The sequence below is a fragment of the Scyliorhinus torazame genome, chromosome 22 (genome assembly GCF_047496885.1).
Source record: "Scyliorhinus torazame isolate Kashiwa2021f chromosome 22, sScyTor2.1, whole genome shotgun sequence".
NCBI classification, from domain to species: domain Eukaryota; kingdom Metazoa; phylum Chordata; class Chondrichthyes; order Carcharhiniformes; family Scyliorhinidae; genus Scyliorhinus; species Scyliorhinus torazame.
In genome coordinates this window covers 39,485,625-39,502,208 of record NC_092728.1, presented here as the reverse complement: position 1 = coordinate 39,502,208, position 16,584 = coordinate 39,485,625, and the positions used below count along the sequence as shown (strand labels likewise).

General features: G+C 55.4%; 1 protein-coding gene across 1 annotated transcript in view; it reads right to left on the bottom strand.

The window, feature by feature from the left end:
- Positions 1-9,380: 9,380 nt before the first annotated feature.
- The window catches only part of phpt1 (phosphohistidine phosphatase 1), a 32,719-nt gene continuing 25,515 nt past the window's right edge, over positions 9,381-16,584 (bottom strand). Inside the window, exon 3 of the mRNA XM_072488077.1 lies at positions 9,381-9,603. Within this exon, the coding sequence (XP_072344178.1) occupies positions 9,511-9,603 (93 nt within the window). The 3' untranslated portion in view covers positions 9,381-9,510. The remainder of the gene's footprint in view (positions 9,604-16,584) is intronic.

Sequence of the window (16,584 nt, the reverse complement as noted above, 5' to 3'; positions counted from 1 at the left end):
AATGTGGGTGTCGCTGGTTAGGCCAGCATTTATTGCCCATCCCTAGTTGCCTTTCAGAAGGTGGTGGTGAGTTACCTTCTTGAACCGTTGCAGTCCTTGAGGTGTAGGTACACCCACTGTGCTGTTAGGGAAGGAGTTCCAGGATATTGCCCCAGCGACAGTGAAGGAACGGCAATATAATTCCAAGTCAGGGTGGTAAGTGACTTGGAGGGGAACCTCCAGGTGGTGGGGTTCCATGTCTCTGCTGCTCTTGTCCTTCTAGATGGTCGTGGGTTTGGAAGGTGCTGTCTAAGGAACCTTGGTGAGTTACTGCAGTGCATCTTGTAGATCAAGTGTGTTTCCAGACGATGCAGCAGTCGACCGAGAGTCCAGTGAAGGGCAGTGATCGAGTGACAGTCCAGTGCAGGGCAGTAATCGTGTGACAGTCCAGTGCAGGGCAGTGATCGAGTGAGAGTCCAGTGATTGAGTGAGAGCCCATTGCGGGGCAGCGACCGGGTGAGAGTCCAGTGTGGCGCAGTGATCGAGTGAGAGTCCAGTGCGGGGCAGCGACCGGGTGAGAGTCCAGTGTGGCGCAGTGATCGAGTGAGAGTCCAGTGCGGGGCAGCGATCGAGTGAGAGTCCAGTGCGGGGCAGCGAGCGAGTGAGCGTCCAGTGCGGGGCAGTGAGTGAGAGTCCAGAGCAGGGCAGTGAGTGAGTGAGTGTCCAGTGCGGGGCCATGAGTGAGAGTCCAGTGCAGGGCCATGAGTGAGAGTCCAGTGCGGGGCCGTGAGAGTCCAGTGCTGTACAGTGAGTGAGTGTCCAGTGCAGGGCCGTGAATGAGAGTCCAGTGCGGCACAGTGAGTGAGAGTCCAGTGCAGGGCAGTGCGAGAGAGTCCAGTGCGGGGCAGTGAGTGAGTGAAAGTCCAGTGTGGGGCAGTGAGTGAGAGTCCAGTGCGGGGCAGTGAGAGTCCAGCGCGGGGCATGGAGTGAGAGTCCAGCGCGGGGCAGGGAGTGAGAGTCCAGCGCGGGGCAGGGAGTGAGAGTCCAGCGCGGGGCATGGAGTGAGAGTCCAGCGCGGGGCATGGAGTGAGAGTCCAGTGCTGGGCAGTGAGTGAGAGTCCAGTGCGGGGCAGTGAGTGAGAGTCCAGTACAGGGCAGTGAGTGAGTGAGAGTCCAGTGTGGGGCAGTGAGTGAGAGTCCAGTGCAGGGTAGTGAGTGAGAGTCCAGCGCGGGGCAGGGAATGAGAGTCCAGCGCGGGGCAGGGAGTGAGAGTCCAGCGCGGGGCAGGGAGTGAGAGTCCAGCGCGGGGCAGGGAGTGAGAGTCCAGCGCGGGGCAGGGAGTGAGAGTCCAGTGCGGGGCAGTGAGTGAGAGTCCAGTGCGGGGCAGTGAGTGAGAGACCAGTGTGGGGCAGTGAGTGAGAATCCAGTGCGGAGCAGTGGATGAGAGTCCAGTGCGGCGCAGTGGGTGAAAGTCCAGTGCGGGGCAGTGAACCAGTGTCCAGTGCAAGGCCGTGAGAGTCCAGTGCGGGCCAGTGAGTGAGAGTCCAGTGCGGGGCAGAGAGTGAGAGTCCAGTGCGGGGCAGTGAGTGAGTTGGAATTCAGTGCGGGGCAGTGAGTGAGAGTCCAGTGCGGGGCAGTGAGTGAGTTGGAATTCAGTGCGGGGCAGTGAGTGAGAGTCCAGTGCGGGGCAGTGAGTGAGAGTCCAGTGCGGCGCAGTGGGTGAAAGTCCAGTGCGGGGCAGTGAACCAGTGTCCAGTGCAAGGCCGTGAGAGTCCAGTGCGGGCCAGTGAGTGAGAGTCCAGTGCGGGGCAGTGAGAGTCCAGTGCGGGGCAGTGAGTTAGAGTCCAGTGCGGGGCAGAGAGTGAGAGTCCAGTGCGGGGCAGTGAGTGAGTTGGAATTCAGTGCGGGGCAGTGAGTGAGAGTCCAGTGCGGGGCAGTGAGTGAGTTGGAATTCAGTGCGGGGCAGTGAGTGAGAGTCCAGTGCGGGGCAGTGAGTGGGAGTCCAGTGCGGCGCAGTGGGTGAAAGTCCAGTGCGGGGCAGTGAACCAGTGTCCAGTGCAAGGCCGTGAGAGTCCAGTGCGGGCCAGTGAGTGAGAGTCCAGTGCGGGGCAGTGAGTGAGAGTCCAGTGCGGGGCAGTGAGTGAGAGTCCAGTGCGGGGCAGTGAGTGAGAGTCCAGTGCGGGGCAGTGAGTGAGAGTCCAGTGCGGGGCAGTGAGTGAGAATCCAGTGCGGAGCAGTGAGCGAGAGTCCAGTGTGGCGCAGTGAGTGAGTGAGATTCCAGTGCGTGGCAGTGAGTGAGAGTCCAGTGCAGGGCAGTGGGTGAGAGTCCAGTGCGGGGCGGTGAGTGAGAGTCCAGTGCGGGGCAGTGAGTGAGAGTCCAGTGCGGGGCAGTGAGAGTCCAGTGCGGGGCAGTGAGTTAGAGTCCAGCGCGGGGCAGAGAGTGAGAGTCCAGTGCGGGGCAGTGAGTGAGTTGGAATTCAGTGCGGGGCAGTGAGTGAGTTGGAATTCAGTGCGGGGCAGTGAGTGAGAGTCCAGTGCGGGGCAGTGAGTGAGTTGGAATTCAGTGCGGGGCAGTGAGTGAGAGTCCAGTGCGGGGCAGTGAGTGAGAGTCCAGTGCGGGGCAGTGAGTGAGAGTCCAGTGCGGGGCAGTGAGTGAGAGTCCAGTGCGGGGTAGTGAGTGAGTGAGTGTCCAGTATGAGGCCGTGAGTGAGAGTCCAGTGCGGGGCAGTGAGTGAGAGTCCAGTGCGGGGCAGTGAGTGAGTGAGAGTCCAGAGGAATGAGTTGAGCTTCTGGCACACTGGGACAGTTGTGCGGTGTTGCCAGTAACCCTCATTTGTCCAGGTCACACTGTACTCTGGGGACCTGGATTTCAGGATGGCTGTAGTTATCTCATGACCTGCTCGGCCAAAGCCCTTCCATTAAAAAAAATCATTTATGGAATGTGGGTGTCGCTGGTTAGGCCAGCATTTATTGCCCAACCCTAGTTGCCTTTCAGAAGGTGGTGGTGAGTTACCTTCTTGAACCGTTGCAGTCCTTGAGGTGTAGGTACACCCACTGTGCTGTTAGGGAAGGAGTTCCAGGATATTGCCCCAGCGACAGTGAAGGAACGGCGATATAATTCCAAGTCAGGGTGGTGAGTGACTTGGAGGGGAACCTCCAGGTGGTGGGGTTCCATGTCTCTGCTGCTCTTGTCCTTCTAGATGGTAGTGGGATTGGAAGGTGCTGTCGAAGGAACCTTGTTGAGTTACTGCAGTGCGTCTTGTAGATCAAGTGTGTTTCCAGACGATGCAGCAGTCGACCGAGAGTCCAGTGCAGGGCAGTGATCGAGTGACAGTCCAGTGCAGGGCAGTGATCGGGTGACAGTCCAGTGCGGGGCAGTAATCGTGTGACAGTCCAGTGCGGGGCAGTGATCGAGTCAGAGTCCAGTGATTGAGTGAGAGCCCAGTGTGGGGCAGCGACCGAGTGAGAGTCCAGTGTGGCGCAGTGATCGAGTGAGAGTCCAGTGCGGGGCAGCGATCAAGTGAGAGTCCAGTGCGGGGCAGCGAGCGAGTGAGCGTCCAGTGCGGGGCAGCGAGTGAGAGTCCAGTGCGGGGCAGTGTGTAAGAGTTCAGTGCGGGGCAGTGAGTGAGTGTCCAGTGCGGGGCAGTGTGTAAGAGTTCAGTGCGGGGCAGTGAGTGAGAGTCCAGTGCGGGGCCGTGAGGGTCCAGTGCGGCGCAGTGAGTGAGAGTCCAGTGCAGAGCCGTGAGTGAGAGTCCAGTGCAGGGCAGTGAGTGAGAGTCCAGTGCGGGGCAGTGAGTGAGAGTCCAGTGCGGGGCAGTGAGTGAGAGTCCAGTGCGGGGCAGTGAGTGAGAGTCCAGCGCGGGGCAGTGAGTGAGAGTCCAGCGCGGGGCAGTGAGTGAGAGTCCAGCGCGGGGCAGTGAGTGAGAGTCCAGCGCGGGGCAGTGAGTGAGAGTCCAGCGCGGGGCAGGGAGTGAGAGTCCAGCGCGGGGCAGTGAGTGAGAGTCCAGCGCGGGGCAGGGAGTGAGAGTCCAGCGCGGGGCAGGGAGTGAGAGTCCAGTGCAGGGCAGTGAGTGAGAGTCCAGCGCGGGGCAGGGAGTGAGAGTCCAGCGCGGGGCAGGGAGTGAGAGTCCAGCGCGGGGCAGTGAGTGAGTGAGAGTCCAGTGCGGGGCAGTGAGTGAGTGAGAGTCCAGTGCGGGGCAGTGAGTGAGAGTCCAGTGCGGGGCAGTGAGTGAGAGTCCAGTGCGGGGCAGTGAGTGAGAGTCCAGTGCGGGGCAGTGAGTGAGAGTCCAGCGCGGGGCAGTGAGCGAGAGTCCAGTGCGGGGCAGTGAGTGAGAGTCCAGTGCGGGGCAGTGAGTGAGAGTCCAGTGCAGGGCAGTGAGTGAGAGTCCAGTGCGGGGCAGTGAGTGAGTGAGAGTCCAGTGCGGGGCAGTGAGTGAGAGTCCAGTGCGGGGCAGTGAGTGAGTGAGAGTCCAGTGCGGGGCAGTGAGTGAGTGAGGGTCCAGTGAGTGAGGGTCCAGTGCTGGGCAGTAAGTGAGGGTCCAGTGTGGGGCAGTGAGTGAGGGTCCAGTGCGGGGCAGTGAGTGAGAGTCCAGTGCACGGCAGTGAGTGAGTGAGTGTCCAGTGTGGGGCAGTGAGTGAGAGTCCAGTGCGGGGCCGTGAGGGTCCAGTGCGGCGCAGTGAGTGAGGGTCCAGTGCGGGGCAGTGAGTGAAGATCCAGTGCGGGGCAGTGAGTGAGGGTCCAGTGCGGGGCAGTGAGTGAGAGTCCAGTGCACGGCAGTGAGTGAGTGAGTGTCCAGTGTGGGGCAGTGAGTGAGAGTCCAGTGTGGGGCAGTGAGTGAGAGTCCAGTGTGGGGCAGTGAGTGAGAGTCCAGTGCGGGGCAGTGAGTGAGAGTCCAGTGCGGGGCAGTGAGTGAGAGTCCAGTGTGGGGCCGTGAGTGAGAGTCCAGTGCGGGGCCGTGAGTGAGAGTCCAGTGCGGGGCACTGAGTGAGAGTCCAGTGCGGGACACTGAGTGAGAGTCCAGTGCGGGGCACTGAGTGAGGGTCCTGTGCGGGGCAGAGAGTGAGAGTCCAGTGTGGGGCAGTGAGTGAGAGTCCAGTGCGGGGCCGTGAGGGTCCAGTGCGGCGCAGTGAGTGAGTGTCCAGTGCAGAGCCGTGAGTGAGAGTCCAGTGCAGGGCAGTGAGTGAGAGTCCAGTACAGGGCAGTGAGTGAGAGTCCAGTGCGGGGCAGTGAGTGAGAGTCCAGTGCGGGGCAGTGAGTGAGAGTCCAGTGCGGGGCAGGGAGTGAGAGTCCAGCGCGGGGCAGGGAGTGAGAGTCCAGCGCGGGGCAGGGAGTGAGAGTCCAGTGTGGGGCAGTGAGTGAGAGTCCAGCGCGGGGCAGGGAGTGAGAGTCCAGCGCGGGGCAGTGAGTGAGAGTCCAGCGCGGGGCAGTGAGTGAGAGTCCAGTGCAGGGCAGTGAGTGAGAGTCCAGTGCGGGGCAGTGAGTGAGTGAGAGTCCAGTGCGGGGCAGTGAGTGAGTGAGGGTCCAGTGCGGGGCAGTGAGTGAGAGTCCAGTGAGGGGCAGTGAGTGAGAGTCCAGTGTGGGGCAGTGAGTGAGAGTCCAGTGAGGGGCAGTGAGTGAGAGTCCAGTGTGGGGCAGTGAGTGAGAGTCCAGTGTGGGGCAGTGAGTGAGAGTCCAGTGCGGGGCATTGAGTGAAGATCCAGTGCGGGGCAGTGAGTGAGGGTCCAGTGCGGGGCAGTGAGTGAGAGTCCAGTGCGGGGCAGTGAGTGAGAGTCCAGTGCACGGCAGTGAGTGAGTGAGTGTCCAGTGTGGGGCAGTGAGTGAGAGTCCAGTGTGGGGCAGTGAGTGAGAGTCCAGTGCGGGGCAGTGAGTGAGAGTCCAGTGTGGGGCAGTGAGTGAGAGTCCAGTGCGGGGCAGTAAGTGAGAGTCCAGTGCGGGGCAGTGAGTGAGAGTCCAGTGTGGGGCCGTGAGTGAGAGTCCAGTGCGGGGCCGTGAGTGAGAGTCCAGTGCGGGGCACTGAGTGAGAGTCCAGTGCGGGACACTGAGTGAGAGTCCAGTGCGGTGCACTGAGTGAGGGTCCTGTGCGGGGCAGAGAGTGAGAGTCCAGTGCGGGGCCGTGAGTGAGAGTCCAGTGCGGGACACTGAGTGAGAGTCCAGTGCGGTGCACTGAGTGAGGGTCCTGTGCGGGGCAGAGAGTGAGAGTCCAGTGTGGGGCAGTGAGTGAGAGTCCAGTGCGGGGCCGTGAGGGTCCAGTGCGGCACAGTGAGTGAGTGTCCAGTGCAGAGCCGTGAGTGAGAGTCCAGTGCAGGGCAGGGAGTGAGAGTCCAGTGCGGGGCAGTGAGTGAGAGTCCAGCGCGGGGCAGTGAGTGAGAGTCCAGCGCGGGGCAGGGAGTGAGAGTCCAGCGCGGGGCAGTGAGTGAGAGTCCAGTGTGGGGCAGTGAGTGAGAGTCCAGCGCGGGGCAGGGAATGAGAGTCCAGCGCGGGGCAGTGAGTGAGAGTCCAGTGCAGGGCAGTGAGTGAGAGTCCAGTGCGGGGCAGTGAGTGAGTGAGAGTCCAGTGCAGGGCAGTGAGTGAGAGTCCAGTGCAGGGCAGTGAGTGAGAGTCCAGTGCGGGGCAGTGAGTGAGTGAGGGTCCAGTGCGGGGCAGTGAGTGAGTGAGGGTCCAGTGCGGGGCAGTGAGTGAGTGAGAGTCCAGTGCGGGGCAGTGAGTGAGGGTCCAGTGCGGGGCAGTGAGTGAGAGTCCAGTGCACGGCAGTGAGTGAGTGAGTGTCCAGTGTGGGGCAGTGAGTGAGAGTCCAGTGCACGGCAGTGAGTGAGTGAGTGTCCAGTGCGGGGCAGTGAGTGAGAGTCCAGTGTGGGGCAGTGAGTGAGAGTCCAGTGCGGGGCAGTGAGTGAGAGTCCAGTGCGGGGCAGTGAGTGAGAGTCCAGTGCGGGCAGTGAGTGAGAGTCCAGTGCGGGGCAGTGAGTGAGTGAGAGTCCAGTGTGGGGCAGTGAGTGAGAGTCCAGTGTGGGGCAGTGAGTGAGAGTCCAGTGAGGGGCAGTGAGTGAGAGTCCAGTGCGGGGCAGTGAGTGAGAGTCCAGTGCGGGGCAGTGAGTGAGAGTCCAGTGTGGGGCCGTGAGTGAGAGTCCAGTGCGGGGCCGTGAGTGAGAGTCCAGTGCGGGGCACTGAGTGAGGGTCCTGTGCGGGGCAGAGAGTGAGAGTCCAGTGTGGGGCAGAGAGTGAGAATCCAGTGCGGGGCAGTGGGTGAGAGTCCAGTGCGGGGCAGAGAGTGAGAATCCAGTGCGGGGCACTGAGTGAGAGTCCAGTGCGGGACACTGAGTTAGAGTCCAGTGCGGGGCACTGAGTGAGGGTCCTGTGCGGGGCAGAGAGTGAGAGTCCAGTGTGGGGCAGAGAGTGAGAATCCAGTGCGGGGCACTGAGTGAGAGTCCAGTGCGGGACACTGAGTTAGAGTCCAGTGCGGGGCACTGAGTGAGGGTCCTGTGCGGGGCAGAGAGTGAGAGTCCAGTGTGGGGCAGAGAGTGAGAATCCAGTGCGGGGCAGTGGGTGAGAGTCCAGTGCGGGGCAGTGGGTGAGAGTCCAGTGCGGGGCAGTGGGTGAGAGTCCAGTGCGGGGCAGTGGGTGAGAGTCCAGTGCGGGGCAGTGGGTGAGAGTCCAGTGCGGGGCAGTGGGTGAGAGTCCAGTGCGGGACACTGAGTGAGAGTCCAGTGCGGTGCACTGAGTGAGGGTCCTGTGCGGGGCAGAGAGTGAGAGTCCAGTGCGGGGCCGTGAGGGTCCAGTGCGGCGCAGTGAGTGAGTGTCCAGTGCAGAGCCGTGAGTGAGAGTCCAGTGCAGGGCAGTGAGTGAGAGTCCAGTGCAGGGCAGTGAGTGAGAGTCCAGTGCGGGGCAGTGAGTGAGAGTCCAGCGCGGGGCAGTGAGTGAGAGTCCAGCGCGGGGCAGTGAGTGAGAGTCCAGCGCGGGGCAGTGAGTGAGAGTCCAGCGCGGGGCAGGGAGTGAGAGTCCAGCGCGGGGCAGGGAGTGAGAGTCCAGTGCGGGGCAGTGAGTGAGAGTCCAGCGCGGGGCAGTGAGTGAGAGTCCAGCGCGGGGCAGGGAGTGAGAGTCCAGCGCGGGGCAGGGAATGAGAGTCCAGCGCGGGGCAGTGAGTGAGAGTCCAGTGCAGGGCAGTGAGTGAGAGTCCAGTGCGGGGCAGTGAGTGAGTGAGAGTCCAGTGCGGGGCAGTGAGTGAGTGAGAGTCCAGTGCGGGGCAGTGAGTGAGTGAGGGTCCAGTGCGGGGCAGTGAGTGAGGGTCCAGTGCTGGGCAGTGAGTGAGGGTCCAGTGCGGGGCAGTGAGTGAAGATCCAGTGCGGGGCAGTGAGTGAGGGTCCAGTGCGGGGCAGTGAGTGAGAGTCCAGTGCACGGCAGTGAGTGAGTGAGTGTCCAGTGTGGGGCAGTGAGTGAGAGTCCAGTGTGGGGCAGTGAGTGAGAGTCCAGTGAGGGGCAGTGAGTGAGAGTCCAGTGCGGGGCAGTGAGTGAGAGTCCAGTGCGGGGCAGTGAGTGAGAGTCCAGTGTGGGGCCGTGAGTGAGAGTCCAGTGCGGGGCCGTGAGTGAGAGTCCAGTGCGGGGCACTGAGTGAGAGTCCAGTGCGGGACACTGAGTTAGAGTCCAGTGCGGGGCACTGAGTGAGGGTCCTGTGCGGGGCAGAGAGTGAGAGTCCAGTGTGGGGCAGAGAGTGAGAATCCAGTGCGGGGCAGTGGGTGAGAGTCCAGTGCGGGGCAGTGGGTGAGAGTCCAGTGCGGGGCAGTGGGTGAGAGTCCAGTGCGGGGCAGTGGGTGAGAGTCCAGTGCGGGGCAGTGGGTGAGAGTCCAGTGCGGGGCAGTGGGTGAGAGTCCAGTGCGGGGCAGTGGGTGAGAGTCCAGTGCGGGGCAGTGGGTGAGAGTCCAGTGCGGGGCAGTGGGTGAGAGTCCAGTGCGGGGCAGTGGGTGAGAGTCCAGTGCGGGGCAGTGGGTGAGAATCCAGTGCGGGGCAGTGGGTGAGAGTCCAGTGCGGGGCAGTGAGTGAGAGTCCAGTGCGGGGCAGTGAGTGAGAGTCCAGTGCGGGGCAGTGAGTGAGAGTCCAGTGCGGGGCAGTGAGTGAGAGTCCAGTGCGGGGCAGTGAGTGAGAGTCCAGTGCGGGGCAGTGAGTGAGAGTCCAGTGCGGGGCAGTGAGTGAGAGTCCAGTGCGGGGCAGTGAGTGAGTGAGAGTCCAGTTCGGGGCAGTGAGTGAGTGAGAGTCCAGTGCGGGGCAGTGAGTGAGAGTCCAGTGCGGGGCAGTGAGTGAGAGTCCAGTGCGTGGCAGTGACGATGGATGAACTCTCACTTTGACACAGTTTGACCAAGTGTCCTATGCGGGGTTGCTTCAGAGGCACAAGAGAGTAATCTGTGCTATACCGTTAAGGAAGAGTGATAATTTAATTCAGATCTCAATCATTCATGATCAGTGCATCTCCAACCAGAGCTTTCAGAGTCCAGAGGAATGAGTTGAGCGTCTGGCACACTGGGACACTTGTGCGGGCTCCCATCTCAGTAACCCTCATTTGTCCAGGTCACGCTGTAGTCTGGGTACCTGGATTTCAGGATGGCTGTAGTTATCTCATGATCTGCCCGGCCAAAGCCCTGCAGACAAAAGAATATCAAAGAATGGTTAACCTTCAGGCACCACAGGAGTATCCCGAGCAAGAACCCATCACAAACATGGTCAGATATTATATCTGATGTCCCCCGCCCGCCTCCTGACTCTGCTCAAGGTTCACTCGTTAATGACAGCTCTTCAGTTACTAAACCCGTCACATTGATCAATCGTCAGACTGAGCCAACAGCACCACCCTCAGAGAAACCGAACCACGGCAGATCCTGTGTGTACCAGACACCCACCCACAGTCACCCCCCCCCCCCCCCCCCCACCCACAGCTGCCACCGCCCCCCCCCCCCCCCCCCCCCCCGCCACACACAAAGTCCATACATGCCCGGAGCCCTCCATAATCCTTCCCTACCCCATTCCCCCAGCACACCACCACCACCCCCACATACACCCACCACCCCCAGATGTACACCCACTTACCCACCCACAAATGGGCCTACACCCCAACTAAACCATTGTCAGGTTTTGTGAAAGGGCAACCATGTTTAACCAATTGATTGGAGTTCTTTGATGGAGTAACACGTGCCATGGAGCCTGTAGATTTATTGGAACATAAGGCCATTCAGCCCGTCGAGCCTGCTCCATTTAATACGATCATTGCTGATTGGTCGCTTCAATGTCTTTTACCCCCAACATCCCCTTAACCCTTTCACTCATTGGTATTCAGAAATCTATCAATCTCTGCTTTAAACATACTCAGTGACTGAGCTTCTACCGCCTCTGGGGTCGAGAATTCCAAAGATTCACAACCAATTTCTCCTCGGTCCGAAGTGGCATCCTCCTTATTGTGAAATTGTGTCCTCTGTTTCTAGATTCTCCAACCAAGGAGAACATCTTGCCTGTCCCTACCCTGTCTGTTCCTTTAAGTACTTTGCAGGTTTCAATGAGATTACCTCTCATTCTTTGAAACTCTAGCGAATACAGGCCCAGTTTCTCCAATCTCACTTCATTAGACAGTCCCACCATCCCCGGAACAAGTCTGGTGAACCCGAGTTGTGATCCCTATGGTAATAATATCCTTTCTGAGGTAAGGGAACTAAACTGCACAAAGTACTCAGGTGCGATCTAACCAAGCTTCTATATAACTGAAGCAAGACCTCACTACTCCTGTACTCAATTCGTCTAGTAAAGGCTAACATTCCATTTGCCTTTCTAATAGCTTGCTGCATCTGACCACCTAGGTCCTTTGTACATCTACACTTTCTCATCTCTTACCATGTAGGATGGGCGGCACGGTAGAACGGTGGTTAGCACTGTTGCGTCACAGTGCCAGGGACGTAGGTTCGATTCCCGGCTTGGGTCACTGTCTGTACGGAGTCTGCACGTTCTCCCCATGTCCCGTGGGTTTCCTCCAGGTGCTCTAGTTTCCTCCCACAGTGCAAAGATATCTTAATTTACAGTGCAGAAGGAGGCTATTCGGCCTATCGAGTCTACACCGGCTCTTGGAAAGAGCCCCCCCACTAAAGCCCACACTTCCGCACTATCTCCATAACCCAGCTAACCTTTTATGGACACAAAGGGCAATTTAGCATGGCCAATCCACCTAACCTGCATGTCTTTGGACTGTGGGAGGAAACCGGAAAACCACGCAGACACGGGGAGAACATTCAGACTCCGCATAGTCAGTGACCCAAGCCGGGAATCGAACCTGGGACCTTGGAGCAGTGAAGCAACTGTGCTCACCACTGTGCTACCATACTACCCTCTGAGATGCAACAGATGTGCAAGTTAGGTGGAACGGCCATACTAAATTGCCCTTAGTGTCCAAAAAAAAAAGGCTAGGCGTGGTTACTGGGAGAATATCACAGCTGTACTACGGGAGGACACCTCAGAGGGCAGTGAGGCTATATGGGTAGAGATCAGGAATAAGAAGGGTGCAGTCACAATGTTGGGGGTTTACTACAGGCCTCCCAACAGCCAGTGGGAGATAGAAGAGCAGATAGGTAGACAAATTTTGGAAAGGAGTAAAAACAACAGGGTTGTTGTGATGGGAGACTTCAACCTCCCCAATATTGACTGGGACTCACTTAGTGCCAGGGGCTTAGACGCGGCAGAGTTTGTAAGGAGCATCCAGGAGGGGTTCAACAATATGTAGACAGTCCAACTAGGGAAGGGGCTGTACTGGACCTGGTATTGGGGAATGAGCCCAGCCAGGTGGTAGAAGTTTCAGTAGGGGAGTAGAAGTTTCAGTAGGGGAGTAGAAGTTTCAGTAGGGGAGCACTTCGGGAACAGTGACCACAATTCATAAGGACATAAGAACTAGGAGCAAGAGTAGGCCATCTGGCCCCTCGAGCCTGCTCCGCCATTCAATGAGATCATGGCTGATCTTTTGTGGACTCAGCTCCACTTTCCGGCCCGAACACCATAACCCTTAATCCCTTTATTCTTCAAAAAACTATCTATCTTTATCTTAAAAACATTTAATGAAGGAGCCTCTACTGCTTCACTGGGCAAGGAATTCCATAGATTCGCAACCCTTTGGGTGAAGAAGTTCCTCCTAAACTCAGTCCTAAATCTACTTCCCCTTATTTTGAGGCTAGGCCCCCTAGTTCTGCTTTCACCCACCAGTGGAAACAACCTGCCCACATCTATCCTATCTATTCCCTTCATAATTTTACATGGTTCTATAAGATCCCCCCTCATCCATCTAAATTCCAACCAGTACAGTCCCAGTCTACTCAACCTCTCCTCGTAATCCAATCCCTTCAGCTCTGGGATCAACCTAGTAAATCTCCTCTGCACACCCTCCAGTGCCAGTACGTCCTTTCTCAAGTAAGGAGACCAAAACTGTACACAATACCCCAGGTGTGGCCTCACTAACACCGTATACAATTGCAGCATAACCTCCCTAGTCTTAAACTCCATCCCTCTAGCAATGAAGGACAAAATTCAATTTTGCCTTCTTAATCACCTGTTGCACCTGTAAACCAACTTTATGCGACTCATGCACTAGCATACCCAGGTCTCTCTGTACAGCAGCATGTTTTAATATTTTATCATTCAAATAATAATCCCATTTAAATAATAATATTGTTGAACCCCTCCTGTTATTCCTACCAAAATGGATAACCTCACATTTTTCAACATTGTATTCCATCTGCCAGACCCTAGCCCATTCACTTGGCATATCCAAATCCCTCTGCAGACTTCCGGTATCCTCTGCACTTTTTGCTTTACCACTTATCTTAGTGCCGTCTGCAAACTTGGACACATTACCCTTGCTCCCCAACTCCAAATCATCTATGTAAATTGTGAACAATTGTGGGCCCAACACTGATCCCTGCGGGACACCACTAGCTACTGATTGCCAACCAGAGAAACACCCATTAATCCCCACTCTTTGCTTTCTATTAATTAACCAATCCTCTATTCACTTTACCCTTAATGCCATGCATCTTTATCTTACGCAGCAACGTTTTGTGTGGCACCTTGTCAAAGACTTTCTGGAAATCCAGATATACCACATCCATTGGCTCCCCGTTATCTACCGCACTGGTAATGTCCTCAAATTCCACTAAATTAGTTAGGCACGACCTGCCCTTTATGAACCCATGCTGTGTCTGCCCAATGGGACAATTTCCATCCAGATGCCTCGCTATTTCTTCCTTGATGATAGATTTCAGCACCTTCCCTACTACCGAAGTTAAGCTCACGGGCCTATAATTATCCTCTTTCTGCCTACCTCCCTTTTTAAACAGTGGTGTCATGTTTGCTAATTTCCAATCCCCTGGGAGCACCCAGAGACGAGTGAATTTTGGTAAATTATGACTAGTGCATTTGCAATTTCCCTAGCCATCTCTTTTAGCACTCTGGGATGCATTCCATCAGGGCCAGGAGACTTGTCTACCTTTAGCCCCATTAGCTTGCCCATCACTACCTCCTTAATGATAACAATCCTCTCAAGGTCCTCACCTGTCATAGCCTCATTTCTATCAGTCACTGGCATGTTATTTGTGTCTTCCACTGTGAAGACCGACCCAGAAAATCTGTTCAGTTCCTCAGCCATTTCCTCATCTCCCATTATTAAATCTCCCTTCTCATCCTCTAAAGGACCAACATTTACCTTTGCCACTCGTTTTTGTTTCATATATTTGTGGAAACTTTTACTATCTGTTTTTATATTCTGAGCAAGTTTACTCTCATAATCTATCTTACTCTTCTTTATAGCTTTTTTAGTAGCTTTCTGTTGCCCCATAAAGATTTCCCAGTCTTCCAGTCTCCCACTAATCTTTGCTACTTTGTATGCTTTTTCCTTCAATTTGATACTCTCCCTTATTTCCTCAGATATCCATGGTCGATTTTCCCTCTTTCTACCGTCCTTCCTTTTTGTTGGTATAAACCTTTGCTGAGCACTGTGAAAAATTGCTTGGAAGGTTCTCCACTGTTCCTCAACTGTTTCACCATAAAAGTCTTTGCTCCCAGTCTACCTTAGCTAGTTCTTCTCTCATCCCATTGTAATCTCCTTTGTTTAAGCACAAAACACTAGTGCTTGATTTTACCTTCTCACCCTCCATCTGTATTTTAAATTCCACCATATTGTGATCGCTCCTTCCGAGAGGATCCCTAACTAGGACATCATGAATCAATCCCGCCTCATTACACAGGACCAGATCTAGGACCGTTTGTTCCCTCGTAGGATCCATTACATACTGCTCTAGGAAACTATCGCGGATACATTCTATAATCTCCTCCTCAAGGCTGCCTTGACCGACCTGGTTAAACCAATCGACATGTAGATTAAAATCCCCCATGATAACTGCTGTACCATTTCTACATGCATCCGTTATTTCTTTGTCTTTTGCCTGCCCCACCATAATGTTACTATTCGGTAGCCTATAGACACTCCTATCAGTGACTTTTTCGCCTTACTATTCCTGATTTCCACCCAAATGCATTCAACCTTATCCTCCATAGCACCGATGTCATCCCTTACTATTGCCCGGATGTCATCCTTAAATACCAGAGCCTTACCATCCACTCTGTCCTTCCGAATAGTTTGATACCCTCGGATATTTAACTCCCAGTCATGACCATCCTTGAACCATGTTTCAGTAACGGCCACTAAATCATAGTCATTCACGATGATTTCGCCATCAACTCATTTATCTTATTCCGAATACTACGAGCATTCAGGTAAAGTACACTTGGCCTTTTTACCTCTGTTTTGAATCTTAACACCTCGATCAGTAACCCCTCCTAAGTTATATTTCCTCTTAACTTTTCTCCTAATTTTCCTTGTCGTTGAACCCATATCTTCATGTAACAACCTGCCGCGTCGCTTACCATTAATGTTTTTACTTCCCATTTTATTCCTTTCAGTATTACTGGGCCTATTCACTGAGCTCCCCTCAGTCACTGTACCTTGTACTGTCGCCCTTTTTGATTATGGCTTCTCTGCCTTACACTTTCCCCCTTACTGCTTTTTGTTTCTGTCCCTGTTTTACTTCCTGCATCGGTTCCCATCCCCCTGCCACATTAGTTTAAACCCCAACAGCTCCAGCAACCCCCCCCCCCCCCCCCTAGAACATAGGTTCCAGTCCTGCCCAGGTGCAGACCGTCTGGTTTGTACTGGTCCCACCTCCCCCAGAACCGGTTCCAATGTCCCAGGAAATTGAATCCCTCCCTCTTGCACCATCTCTCGAGCCACACATTCATCCCATCTATCCTGACATTCCTACTCTGACTAGCTCGTGGCACTGGTAGCAATCCTGAGATTACTACCTTTGAGGTCCTACTTTTTAGTTTCACTCCTAACTCCCTGAATTCAGCTTGTAGGACCTCATCCCATTTTTTACCTATATCGTTGGTGCCTATGTGCACCACGACTGCTGGCTGTTCACCCTCTCCCCCCCCCCCCCCCCCAGAATGTCCTGCAGCCGCTCCGAGACATCCTTGACCCTTGCACCAGGGAGGCAACATACCATCCTGGAGTCTCGATTGCGTCTGCAGAACCGCCTGTCTATTCCCCTTACAATTGAGTCCCCTATCACTATAGCCCTGCCATTCTTCTTCCTGCCCAGCTGCACAGCAGAGCCAGCCACGGTGCCATGAACCTGGCTGCTGCTGCCTTCCCCTGGTGAGCCATCTCCCTCAACAGTATCCAAAGCGGTATATCTGTTTTGCAGGGAGATGACCGCAGGGGACACCTGCACTGCCTTCCTACTCTTGCTCTGTCTTTTGGTCACCCGTTTTCTATCTTCCTCAGTAACTTTCACCTGTGGTGTGACCAACTCGCTAAACGTGCTATCCACGACGTCCTCAGCATCGCGGATGCTCCAAAGTGAGTTCATCTGCAGCTCCAAAGCCGTCAAGCGGTCTAACAGGAGCTGCAACTGGACACACTTCTTGCACGTGAAGGAGCCAGGGACAGAGGACGTGTCCCTGAGCTCCCACATCGCACACGAGGAGCATGACACGGGTCTGGGATCGCCTGCCATGTCTTAAACCTTAGGTAAACTTATACAACTATAATTCCAAAAAACAAAAGAAAAAAAATAAATAAATTAGACAATGAAAAGAGAAACTACTTACCAGGGATAAAAAGCACTTCCTCCCCACCCAGCTTCAAATTCCCATCTAGATTCAAATTCACAAACTCACTCTTTGCTGTCTCACTCTGGCTGTCTCTTCTCTGGCTCACTGGGAGAACTCACTGGGAGTGAGTTTACAAGTTGCTCTTTTTAAATTGGCCTGAGTTGACTCCCCTCCCCCACCTGCTTTTAGATCAAAGTAGATTAAAGTGACTGACACTTAACTGCCAACCAGTTATGTGAGTGGGTGGGGCAGCCCTTGTTAACCTACACTGCGCAATTCTAAATTAATTTAAATTAATTTAAACTCCTGAAATTTAAAAGGAACAGTCTTACCGATTGGATTGGATTCAATTCCCACCTAGATTCAAATTTAAATTATTAGTGAGAGGCAGCATGGTTTTAAAGTGCTGGTGGACAAGGATA